Raw genomic sequence first — 13,218 nt, 5'->3', positions numbered from 1 at the left:
CCCTGCCACTCTCGGCTGACCATCGCAGCGTCGCCAGTCCATCACTCAAATATCCTTGATTCAATTCTGATACATCTGATTGTTCTGTTTCTCTCTTTCAGTTGCCACAGTGTCGGTATGTGACGGTGAAAAGTAAAACTTGAGTATTATATATACCAGCAAGTCAGACGTATGTCTATTCGAAGGCTTTTAGAAATGATCGAATAATGACTACTACTACTTTTTTTTAAAAATCTCATGTTGACCTCCTGCGGTGCTGGTCTTGCCTTATTCGTCCGGCTCCTTGAATCCTTGTTTTACCGTTGGTGAAAAACGTCGTCATTACCACCACGCGCGGATGTTGTGTAGTCTAGCTGGCGTTATTCATTCGTCATGCGTGTATGCAGCGAGTATGTATGTGTGTACGTTTGAGTATCAATGTCGAAACATCACTGTGCAAAAAACCGGTCACAAGCGTCTCGGAACGCGAGACAGTCCACGGAATCTTTCATGTCACCTGATGTCACTAGGCAAGCTAGGCCAAATTGACGGCGTTGTCGAGCGAAATCTGCCAGCTGACGCCCGTTTTCCCTTGCCGTCCCTTCTCGCAATACTGGCCACTTACAAAACAAGAGCATAGAAAAGCGACAAGAGCCTGCAAGACCGCGACGGTCTGTCCTGCGAGTGATAGAACGGAGTTTAAATAAAAGTAATCTTTTTTTTTTATCCTCGAAGTAAATGCTGACGAAGATGAAAAGGTTCAAATCGGTTGACGACTTGGTTTATCAACGGGCTCGAATAATTTAAGAATTTGTATGGGATGCTATGCAGTTGGCTGTTCCATCTCACTACTCAAAAAATAGTACTAAACAGATAGACGACAAATACTTCTGCAAGGCTGTAGGTGAGGGGTGGCAGCAGCGTCACCAATAACGAAACGTGCGCGTACTACGAAATCCTTCCATTTGCAGTACTTAGAACGTCACAAGCGCATGGAAACATACATCTAGATAAACGCAATGCGGCCACAAACTCATGTAGAAGCATCAGCGGATATAGACGCACATGTAAATGATTAACAAGAAGACTAGGGGCGGCCCAGGTCAGAGCCTCTTCTGTAGTTTTGGATTGTCGTTGCTGCTCTTGAGGAGGCACAAAGTAACAGGCGCCGAGGTTGACCGATCCCGGACGGTCCCATCGCAACAAACGACTAAAACATTTACGGCTTCCTAGATGGACTTTGCTCATAATGATGATGATGATGTTACCTTGCGATTCATCCGGAATCAACAAACTGACGATCCGGAGCATCACAACAACTGAAGCTCACGAGTTATCTAGGCTTCAATAGAACAAATACGCCTAAACCTAGATTAGCTTTCGATCAACAGTAAGTAAAGTAAAACTATTATATAAACGTAAGATATTACTGAGTTACCTCGTGGTATTTTAAAAATATTATTTGAGATATCCTTAAGCAAATGCGAAACCTAATTTGTTAACTTGTGAAGCTTGTTCAACCAGTTTTATCATGCATTCAAAACAAGCCAGACATCCTGTAAACTGACAACGTTTCTTCCGCAGCCTCCTCCCTCCCTCTGGAATACATCCTCGTATTCTCAAGTGTGGTTCTCCTCACCCGATTGTGAAAAGATCCCTCGCAAAAATAAGAGAGCTAGTGACGCCGACACACACGATACCAACAGTGCAACCCGCAGATACTCTCCAGGCATCATTCGTCGTGAAGTGGCTCACTGTTTAGCGTCTGTGTGCCTTTGTGACAAGTGAGAAATAAACAGTGGGCGGCACGAAACTTTTTGTTGCTTCGTACAGCAGGGATGTTATCCCAAAATCTATACCCGTTCGCCGTTCTGCTAGGAGCTTCGGCAGCCTTCAGTGGCGTTCTCGGGCAAGACGTCACCTCCTTTGAAGGGACAGCTACAACATCTGCTCCGACGACGACGACGACGAAATTACTGCCAGCTGAAGTAAGCACTATACCGATACCGGCTGAAGTGTTGACGGTAGCGGATAACTCCACAGATGCAGATTCTCATGTTAACGCCGTGCAAGACCTGCTTTCTCAGCCAGTGACAGTGTCTGAAGATGATGACAAGGTTGATTTGTCGCCCTCAGCTATAGGGAGTCGCTCGGTATTGCCCCGTCAAAATTCGGCAGGATGCCGGGCGCCAATTGGTGAAATAGGTATTTGCGACACCGTACGTCAATGTCCGGGTATCTATCGAATCCGGGATTCGTCTTATCTGCGTAGTTTCCTTTGCGGATATCAGGGCCGGACGCCCCTCGTGTGCTGCCCCGTACGATGGACAGTGAACTACTATTATGGCTACCAAACGACGACAACAACAACAACAACCCGAGCACCATTCTACGGGTATGGCTATGACTGGTATGGGAATAACCACCAGCAACACCCTCAATACCAAAGTTATTATGGACGACAACAACAACAACAACAATACCCCGAGTATGGCCATAACACACCTTATTCCCAGTCCTTGTATCCCCAATACCCACACTACCCGAGACCGGTACCCCAGAAAATTTTTCATTTTAGCACGACGTACCGACCTGCGTATGTACCGATTTCGGCCACCGTCACTGCCAAACCAACAACGGCACCAATACGTTCGAGTACGATTTCGTCTCAGGAAGAACGGCCACGCAAGCCGAGCTTCCTTCCCGCCCGGTGTGGTGTCGGCCACGGCATATCTCGCATCGTCGGCGGATCCGAAGCCATTCCTGGAAGTTTCCCATGGATGGCTGCTATTTACATACAGTCTGGAAGCAGCTGGCTACAGGCCTGCGGAGGTGCACTCGTCTCGAACAAGCACGTCATAACAGCTGCCCACTGCGTCGTGTCTGGTAGCCGATCACAAAATCTACCTACGAGGCTATTTCTTATTCGGCTGGGTGATCACAATCTTGTAACCACTGACGATGTTCCAGCAGGTGTTACACAGGACTTGAAGGTGGACAAAATCAGCCGGCATTCCGACTTCGATTCAAAGACATACAAGAACGACATTGCAATTATGGAGCTCGAGACTCCAGTCGAATTCAACGACTATATAAAACCCGTTTGCTTGCCCTATGACGATGTCTATGGCAATTTGGATGAAGAGATCGCTATCGTTACTGGTTGGGGCTACACCAAATACGATGGCCAGGGTAGCAACGTGCTCAAACAGGCTACCATTCGAATATGGCCACAGGAAGAATGTAAGGAGGCATTCAAACGGGAGGTAAGTTACATGGCCACACTTCCTTTTAGAAGTCGGGATGCCTTTATTTTCATATATTTAACTTCAGTTAAGTCGTCATTGAGAGGTATTTGTGATACTGATAATAACACGGTAGACATTTTTGCTAAGTGAACTTAGTTGTTTGAGTGTATTAGTTTACGTCTTCTGGCGAAATTCGGGCCCAACTATTCAAGTTCGTCCTTCGCAGCGATGAGCACGTCCATCTTTTAATACGACAGGCTGGACTGGTTCCTCCGTGTATTTCTGGACCCTATACTAAATCGCCATCTAGAGAGTCGCAATGTTCGCAGGTACTTAGAGGACGAACTAAGGGTCGGCTTTCTCTATTTTTGTAGCTTACTTGAGATGAGCGTGGCACCGCTACCGCTTACGATAGGCTCAAATTACGTACCACTGTTACCGGCCAGTACTCGTGCTGCAATTGGCGCGATTTCTATAGTCCGCTCAGTGACTGCTCCCAATTTAAATCAAACCTTCACTTATTACTTTATGTTATGTACAACTTTGAAATGAAAACTTCAAACACTCTAGGTACACGAAATCTGTAACCGCAAAGCCCCATTTGTTTACTACAACGATGGAAATATTCGTCAGTATGTACATCTTATTATGAATGCAACGCCAATTGATAAAACTTAATTTCCTATTCTCGTGCATAGTCATAGACAACATGAAGCGTAGTAGCGAAAGATAATGTTTTTTTTTTGTTTGCTTTTTTATACAAAGACAAATAGATTTTATGCTCCATTTAGAACGAAAGTTTCGATTGACGTCGGACATTTTGAGCAGGCTGCACTCTTTCAAAGCTTGCTTTATGGCAACGATAGTTGTTTCCGCATTGACATTATAGATATAACTTCAGAAAATGCTGTTTCCGAGTCCAACTTTAAACAAAAAGTCAGCTTGCAAACGTTTTGTGGGTAACTATTTAAGTACTAGAAATTAAACGTGGAAAGCATGTGTAGCATCAGCCGAGCTCGTTCTGAAGAAACTTCAGCCTTGTATTAGAAATACAATTTCAAAGATTAATGATTTTTAGCAATACTACTATTAACAATAGTGAACACATAGATTAGATTGATTTTCAGCAAGAAAAGGTTCTCATTCGGAAGCATAACAGTGATAGCTGTTATGCTCCATTTTCGAAGGCTAATGGAGCATTTTAGACTCTAGTTTTCATTTGTGCTACAGAAACGGCTATCTGGTAGAGAGTAACTGCCAACAGAAGAGGGACAACTCAACGTATATGCGTAAATCTTTCCCTATTACAAACGTTATGCCTTTAGGATTTTACTCAAATCCAACATCAATAAGGTAGGCTGCGTTGGCTTTCTTCATAACAGTTATTCGTTTTAACTAATTTTTTACTTTTTTTTTTTTACATAAATCCGGCGGTATCTGTGTTTGTCGTCCGTTTGTGGGTTGTCATATACCAAGAACAAGAGTTACCATGTAACCTATAACGTTATCACGTCATCAGTGTCGTGTCATTTCAGTAAACGGTTGATCTCCCAAGACGCAGGGCGATGTCCAATACCCCCCTCCAGATCATATTACATAACTTCGCTCGACTTCCTTTTTGAAATAACTTAAAAGGCAAGGTGCACTACGACAATCCACGAGCAACGAACAAATTGAAAGAGAATACCCGTACTGCTATCTGCGCAACGTTACCGATGCGTATACGAAAAAATAACCGAAAACTGAGTAACGCTTCTCATGAAGAAAGCTAATAGAGCCCACTTTGTTAATATTGTATATGAGCAAAATCTCGAACATATATAGTTTGTATAAAGAAAAATTCGTCTACAAGCTTCCGATTATGTCTCGCTGGCTTGATTCTGAAACTGCTCCCGTCCAACGGGCCGTCCGGGTACATCTGATTGGTGATAGACTCGAGCTATGGGACGACGTGCATAGATCTTTTGTCATACCAGTTCATGGTTTAACGTATTCTGTTTCTCATCTTATATCCGCGTGTTTTCAGGTGTCAATCACTGAAGAGTACCTCTGTGCTGGTGACGGCAGAAAAGATTCCTGCCAAGGAGATTCTGGTGGTCCCCTCGTCTATAATGAAGGTACAAAGTTCTACCTCATCGGTGTAGTGTCCTTTGGAAAGAAATGCGCCACGCCTGGCTACCCCGGCGCATATACACGAGTTACAAAATATCTTGACTGGCTCAACAATCATTTTTAGAATAAAACTGAAAAAAAATGATGGTGTTCGCATCCACTAACAAATCATTGATTCGTTATGTCGACGACCCCTGTCTCCTGTATCTAGCAGAGTGAGTAGGTTGCGCGGAAAAGTTAGCTCGCTCGTAGCAGTTGTCAGCCTCTCGTTGTAGTTCAAGTATGTAAACTGGGCCTCTTAACACCTCTGAGGCCCAGCTGAAAAGCATCTGTCTCGGAATGGCTTCCGGACAATTGTAAAGGTTTACTATTAATATATGAATAAATATATTACATACATACTATCTACAACGTAACTGGTGGCTTGTTTAAATAAAATTAAAACGTGGTCAAAGGCTTGCTTTAACACAAGTAAAAGATGGAGACGTGACGATAATTGCATTCGTACAGATATCAATGGCCTCTGATTTTTGTCAGTCACCATGGCGTAATATCGAAAGCTTATGTATATCACTACACCACGTAATTTAAATCCCCCCTGAGGCGAATTTCAGTCACGAAGAACCTTTTAGTAGGTAGTGAGGTTTTCATGAAGAACGCGGTGGTACATTATCGTATTGTGAATTTTTTTGACAATTCGTATTAGAATAGCAGCTAATATCCTGCATAGGTAAAGGATATATTGATTATACTTGAAGCCAAATAATTAGTCATGAGATAATTATTTCGATAATCTGCCACCAATACTTAAGCCATACTACAGATTGGAACCGATTAATTTTCGAACGTGCACCTTTATAGTCAGTGAGCGGCAGGATAGGATGATATGATAGTATTAGGTGAATGCATAAAAACTTGCTATGTTATGATTTTCTTTTCTTCAAAGTAGCGTGAGGCATTGTCTCCACTTATCTCCGCATCCTGCCTCAGTATCGTTTGGTGGTAATATTTAATCATTATTGGTAAGCGAAGCATCTTCCTGGACGGTCACAAGCGAAATACTGCTACCGGTCAACTCGACACCAGACTCATTTCATAGTAAGCAATGCTGGCACACGTTGAAGTGGAATGATAGAAGTCGCCTGTTGGCTGTGCTGGTCTCTATCGTTTCTCCTAATGTTTCAAGATCGAGTTTTCTATGAAGTACCAACGATCCAACAATAGAGAAGTGCAATAAGTTAACGGTTACGTTGCCTTTTGGTGACCCGCTGCGCGCCGGTCTTCCAAGATAGACATTATTTATATCTGACATGTTCCATAATCCTAGCAGAGCTTTTCATTTTTATCCTGCAAGATAAACCAATTTCGAGTAGGGCATTTGTATCCTTCAAGTAATTTTTCTACCAATCTATTGCGATTAGGTTATCTCGGCGAAGTTGTTATGTATTGACCGACTTTAACTTCCTTAAGCTACTAAGATAACTTAGTCGAACTGGACTCCGATTGGCGTTGTCGCTGCAAATTAAAAATCGTATCCCGGAAATAACTACGAGCCTCTTACAGTTACGATTTCTGGAAGTTGATTAGTTTCTGTAGCTGATTTTCTAACTTGAAGTTGCTCTTATCTATAGTTAGTTCTCTTTCAATAGCCTTCAATACTCTTCAACCTTTCAATAACCAACAAAACACCTAATAGGCCTTGCCCATCACGATTATCGTATCTCTCACAAAAACAGACCAGCACAAACGACAATCTACACTGCTTTGACTATCCTCCTAAATCTAGACTGAGCCTTGCTTGCTCCGTCTTGTTGTTAGAAGCCTGTAGCGATATTGTGTGTAGCATTTCGAAAACTCTCAACTTATTCATTGAATACGTTGACCAGAAGCAATAGACGGGGCCTTCTAAAGGATCTTTTGAGAAGATTATTATAGAATTTCGTAAATTTTCGTAATTTGGCTATGAGTTACGCAACTCGCACATTATTTAAAGTCTAGCCCTAATTTTCTTCGCGTCACCACCTCACATAATAGTCCATTTCTGACAATACGTTATCACGAATAAGCATGCAAATAACGGAAGTTAGATCATTTATTAAGCTTATATCGCACTTCGTGGCTTAAGCTCAAAACGATCCTAGCTGTTGTGAACTTAGGTCCAGTACTACCATAAACGATTGTTTTTGAGAGCAGGCTTCCAGCAAGGAACAAAATGTATGTTTGCCCAATCGCGATCCCAGACCACCTCGAGCATTTACGTTTATTGTGCAAACACGTTACCACCTACCCTATCATGAGGACCTCTAAACGATCTGAACTGTTCCTAACAGTTCTAAGCACTATAGACAGACTGGCAAGGTTCGACCCATATGACCTGTCAATAAACACATATAGAAACCAGCATTGACAGGAGCTTCCTTGATATGAACAAAGACAACCATTAAGGGAACGCTAGCATAGAACCCTCCTACGGGACGTTTCGAATACATTTATGTGGGAGAACATGCACTTAGAAGACTACTTTCCTCAATGCTACAGTCTATTACAAAAAGCTACAGTTTTGTAGTTTTTAAAAAACCGCGCCAAACATGTAGATAAGTCCTACGGTTTCGAGCAGCACTGCTTCAGTTAATCATTTGAGTTTTTCTTTAATGCTAGAAAATCTTTTTTATTTTTCTTGTGTTACAATGCAAGAAATTCATTGGTTCAGCTCAATTAGAAATGTGTGTTTGAAAAACCCCTCGTTTTCTACGCTCACGTGCTCTTACCACTGCGAACAAAAGGACACAATATTAAGAACTTCGTTTCGCTGGCCTTCCATGCTGAGTTGACATTTTCTAGTTTTTATTTGCAACAAACATATATAAAAATATCCGTACATAAACTGTACATTTAAATGAGAACACCAATTATTTTAAATAAATATTTCGTCAATTTATTTCTGTACTATTTTCTTCCCTTAAAAATCTTCGTTGCCAACCGTTAATCTATCTCAATATCGATTGAGGACATTTGTCAAGCCGATTTTACTTCGCCTCCGCTTTTCATACAATACCTTATTTTCCTTTTCATTCAACTATTTCTGTACAATAAGACGACCCATTCTACAACATACAGCAAGCCTCAGCCAGGGCGCCCCAGACGCGACTAAGCCTTGCTTACTAAGCATTGTACGAGTTAAAATCATCAGTCATACATTGATCACGACCACATATGTCTATCTCTTCGGCCCTTTTCGCCTCTTACTTAATCACCACTATCGTTCAACTCATACGTCATCAATCTATCACCATTCGCTACTAAAATAAATAATAGCTCCTCAAACACCTTCCTACAATACATACACAATTACAAACGTATGATCACCGTGTATTTATACGATATATTTACCGTGTACAGTTTTCCCCCTTTTATTTTGCTTATCTTTCTAGGATTTCGTTAAGTAACGTCTACATGCATTTGAGATGAGCTGTATAACTGCTGCATGAATAATTATCCAGCTTACCTCGGCACCTAAAGATCAATTAGTTCGTCTGTTGAACTTTCTCTTTTTTGTTAGATTTCAACATAAGTTAAATGTAACATATTAACTCGCGACTTTGGCCATCTTTGATGTACCTATACTGTTGCCGGTTGCTCTCAGATGCGTTTGAACAGCCAAAAAGTTCAAGATCAGAGATGAATATAGTATAATAACAAACGTCTCAATATCTCTGCATATACTAATTTTTAAATCATGATATTACAACACTATATTCACTGTATATATATTCTCCACTACCACTAGTGCCATTGCATCATATTATCCGTTCGGCATACTGTATCAAAATGATCTATCTAACACACAGTTAGCGCTACGTGATAGTTGTCATAATACAAACTAAGGCATCGCTCAAGGTATTCCCCAACAGAGTGGAATGTGTCTCCGCGCAACAGATTTCTTTTAGTTAACGAAGCAGATGGCGTATTCCCGATACAATGCACGTAACCAGATATAACTTGAAAGTTTAAGTAGGAGAAATAAAAACATGCATGTATGTGCTGGTTCTGTCGAGGTATGTGCAATATATATAGATATCGAAATAATGGGACAAATTTTTTGGTGGTGCCTTAGCTGCTATTTATAAATGGTCGCGATCTGAAGATAATACATGAGAGGTATCGTTGCCTCAGGCTTCATAACCCCCGTCCCCTACTGCTGGTTAATAATCACCATTGGAAAAATGTATAGCTGACTAAATTTTGCCCTTTGTTATTAGCAAGAACTGGCTAAATACGAGTCTTACCACCTGGAAATATATTCTGTTATTATATTGTCCTCGGGTGTTCGAATACGCAGCATGATCGAGTAGTGTAGGATTACGTGCTTCGACTAGATGTTGAATTCAATACCTTCATAAGTAGGTCTTTATACATAGGTCGCTTTGTGCAAGGAAATTCTAAGAGACTAAAACCTAGTCATCCTGTAACCCTTGTTGTAGTACTACAAATTGTAGTATTTGCTTTAGGTCACGGGAATTCACCTTTTATCTTTAGAAAAAGGACGATAAATGTTTAGCGCTGTTTTATCTAGCATCTAGTTCATTCCTTGCATGAAGTTAATAGCGTTTAAGTATGCTCACAATAGAATTTGAAAACGCCCGCCAGCTCGTTTACTTCTGGAAGATACCGCCTTCCCCTTGATTAAGCATTTTCATATGCTGACCGGTTACGGGCAGGGGGAGTTAGGTTGGGGGGTCGAGCGTTCAATATCTAATTCTGTTTTATATTTGATTGATTTCTATACATGTAATATTATACGCTGCTTCATTATCAGTATAAACAAAATATTACACATGACATAGTATATGACACAGTACAGGCAACACAAACGTTATCCACAAGTTACCGTTTTTCCGCTGACTTTTTATAATAGTAACTACGATTCGAGTGTAAACATCAAAAAATGTTGTTTTTTTATCTATGGTCAATATCCACGAGATAAAAATAAAAACAATCTTCGCCACGTCCTGTTTATTCGTCGGCGTACACCAGCAGTCGCACCCAGAAAGTCATTGCTTGTTACATTGCTTATTTTCTTCGGCTTAATAAAAGCCATTGCAAAACATCGATCCCTACTATACACATTCTGCTCGGCCTCGCCACTGATCATACCCTTAATTGAATTGCAACCTTTGATTCTCTATCGACACGCTAATGTCTACCGTAAGCTGCTCTGCTTGGCCTGTTTGGCCATCCAAAAATGATGTGAACTATTAACTACTGCTTCATAATAATAATAATAGCTATTATTATTATTTTATTTCGCATTCTCTTGATCAACATTGCAAGGACATTCGAGCTTCTTCGAAGCTTCTCCCTCGCGGAGATGCCCTAAGGTATCCGTGGTCGTCGTGCAGGCCGCATGACTTCAAGAGATTTTATGGTATATAAAAGTTACCGATACGTCTATGGCTTCTTGTTGAAGTACCACAATATATCATTGTCGCTTCTCAAGACCGCCTTAAGCGGTCAGAACAAAACAGTATCGCCCAAACGGAAAAATCTGCCATGGTCTGTCACGACGTATCAAATGCTAGCGAGCCCACTGCGATGTAACGATGTAATTTTATTTATAAGTCGATCGTAGAAGTTAACACGTCAATCAACCAGGCCGTCTATATTCAAAATAGAAAGGCTCAAAGCAACGAAGTAACTCATTCGTGTGCCTTAAAAAGTTTTGTTACCGCTATGTTTGCACCGCCATTAAGTCCGAAACGGCTGAGCCTAATCTCAGTGAGATTATAGCCACAAAATGGAATGGTCGACATTTGGTCCCTTGAATAGATAACAAAATATCATGAGCGGAACTTATTTTACACAAAAATGCTTACCGTAGAAGGGTCTATTGTTTTCTAGATCGTCCACCCTTTCGTTGGGATGTTAACATAACAACGTTAAAGCTGTCAATTGGTTAAAAGATCCATCAACTCAATTTTTAATTTGCCCCTCGGCTATGCTAATGAAGTATTCGGTCGATATTCGCAATCTCCGAAACACAATCAATTAAAGGTTTTAAAAATTTTAATATTATCCCTTCAATAATAAAATTACGATACTTTTGGTGGTGGTCATCAATGGCTTAAGGGGTATTTTGTTATCTGAAGTGTCTAGGCCTTAAAAGTGAGTTCACGTCAATGTCGCTCGCTATGATACACGTGAAAGCCTTCATCCTGTCCAATAATAATAATGATACATTGCGCTTTCTTGCGTTGATCCGTAGTGTTCTTGTCAATAGTGGCGGGAATAGTACTATTCGCTGTATGCAATTATAAATTTTGGCAGTTGCGTGTGAAAAATACCGGACACATAGTAGTAACGGGTAGATAACCGCTCTATGCGTGCTTCACAGGCCAGGGCCCAGGAGAAGATAACGGCCCAATTTGCGGCAGGAATGACTCTGTGTTTCTGACGTAAGGTTTTGATGGTGTTCTGTGATCGTAATAGTTCTCTTTCGGGACGGGACGTTGTGGGTTCGCAGTAAACTAGCTGATGAGCGGCTGCAAGGTGCCCTCCTCGGTCTCGGGCCCGCCTGCCGGTTCCTCGTATGGCCTTGGCCGTCTGTGTGACGGGCGGTGTTGTTGACCTGGGCGTCCTCCGCTGCACGCCAGATAGACTAGAGCGCACGCCAACATAATGCACAGCATCGAAGAAATCGTAAGGCCCGTCAGCAATGCGTTTAGCCAATACCTGACATTATAAAGACAAAGAGACAAGTACGAACATAGTCCATAAGCCGATTGCAAAAGCTACGCAGTACAGATAAAATAGCGTTGACAATAACTATATGTTTGTCGGCAAAATAAGCTTGACCGAGCTAAAGGTACATCGCCTAAAACTGCTCCGTCATAAACGTAAGCCATTACTAACTGCTTGTAGCATGTTTGAATGCAGAACACCAAGGAATAGCAATCTTTTACCATAACCAAATGCTCGCGTATCACGTACAATTTTCGCACGAGTCTTTTCGTCGAGATATATTTATCAGAATGAGAAACTCACCAATGAGCTGCCAATTTCTCAAGGAGGTTTTTGTTGTAGCAGTATCCGTCCGAATGAAGAATGGCGTCGGGGTAACACGCACCGCATTCATAGTCGTTAGGGCCCTTACACGCTTGGCACGAATAATGGCATCGCGCGCACAACGTTTCACCTGAGTGCGTGATATGTTTATAGCTGCCAGCTGTGCAGTTCTCTACAAAATATGACAAATTTTGATAGTATATTTTAGTACGAAGCGCATCATCATTAGGCTTTGACGGGTTATCTCCTGAAGCGGGTTGTTGTAGCAACAAAGAAGCTAGCAAAAGTTGTATAAATATTTCCACCGGTCGTCAAGAGATTCATTAACGTCATCATACTAAAACAGTGCTTGTGTCAGATGCAAGGTTATATTAAGATAGATATCCAGTCCTGTCTATGCCGTCGAAGTGGTAGCTTTAGCAGCAGCAAATCGGCATGACAGAACGGTTAAAGATCGTCTCAATACCAACTCAAGTTGGAATCTGATCAGACTCAATCCCGATCAAATAGCCGATAGCCGATTTGTAGTAAGCTAATATGACTATTCGCGTATCATGTGTTCTAGACTCGACATGGCTTCCTTTTCGCTTATTTGGTCGTTTTTTCTCGCCCATTTCCTGTAGTTCTATCTTTTCCTTCTCCTCTTGTTGGCGTTCATTCAAAATAGTCTCTCTCATTGCCATTAAGGTAGTTCAGGTAATGGCGGTATCCTGCTGCTAAGCGTAAATCATCCGATACAGATACTACTCAAGTTCCAACGTGAACAACCGATAATCTACCGGCGTCAGCGCCTATATCTCTATAGAGTAGCAGAGGG

General features: G+C 41.6%; 2 protein-coding genes across 2 annotated transcripts in view; one reads left to right on the top strand and one right to left on the bottom strand.

Annotated features, from left to right (window-relative positions):
* Positions 1 to 1,048: 1,048 nt before the first annotated feature.
* Positions 1,049 to 5,755, top strand: LOC111264559 (phenoloxidase-activating factor 1). Its single transcript, XM_022840580.2, has 3 exons — positions 1,049 to 1,369; positions 1,564 to 3,245; positions 5,254 to 5,755. Exons 2-3 carry the CDS (start codon positions 1,818 to 1,820, stop codon positions 5,461 to 5,463), a joined length of 1,638 nt encoding a protein of 545 aa, XP_022696315.1. The 5' UTR covers positions 1,049 to 1,369; positions 1,564 to 1,817; the 3' UTR covers positions 5,464 to 5,755.
* A 2,493-nt stretch (positions 5,756 to 8,248) lies between these two features.
* LOC111264558 (furin-like protease kpc-1) overlaps positions 8,249 to 13,218 on the bottom strand; it is a 106,438-nt gene continuing 101,468 nt past the window's right edge. The window contains exons 11-12 of the mRNA XM_022840570.2: positions 12,381 to 12,573; positions 8,249 to 12,068 (exon numbers count right to left, since the gene is read on the bottom strand). Coding sequence (XP_022696305.1) covers positions 11,864 to 12,068; positions 12,381 to 12,573 — 398 coding nt within the window. The 3' untranslated portion in view covers positions 8,249 to 11,863. The remainder of the gene's footprint in view (positions 12,069 to 12,380; positions 12,574 to 13,218) is intronic.

Source organism: Varroa jacobsoni, unplaced genomic scaffold (assembly GCF_002532875.2).
Source record: "Varroa jacobsoni isolate VJ856 unplaced genomic scaffold, vjacob_1.0 scaffold_873, whole genome shotgun sequence".
Taxonomy (NCBI): domain Eukaryota; kingdom Metazoa; phylum Arthropoda; class Arachnida; order Mesostigmata; family Varroidae; genus Varroa; species Varroa jacobsoni.
Note: the sequence above shows the minus strand (reverse complement) of the source record. Positions and strands in the feature narration are given on the sequence as shown.

Coding starts and splice junctions, on each gene's coding strand:
- LOC111264559 (XM_022840580.2), top strand. CDS start 1,818: ATGTTATCCCAAAATCTATACCCGTTCGCCGTTCTGCTAGGAGCTTCG. Junction 3,246..5,253: donor AGGAGGCATTCAAACGGGAG/GTAAGTTACATG, acceptor GCGTGTTTTCAG/GTGTCAATCACTGAAGAGTA.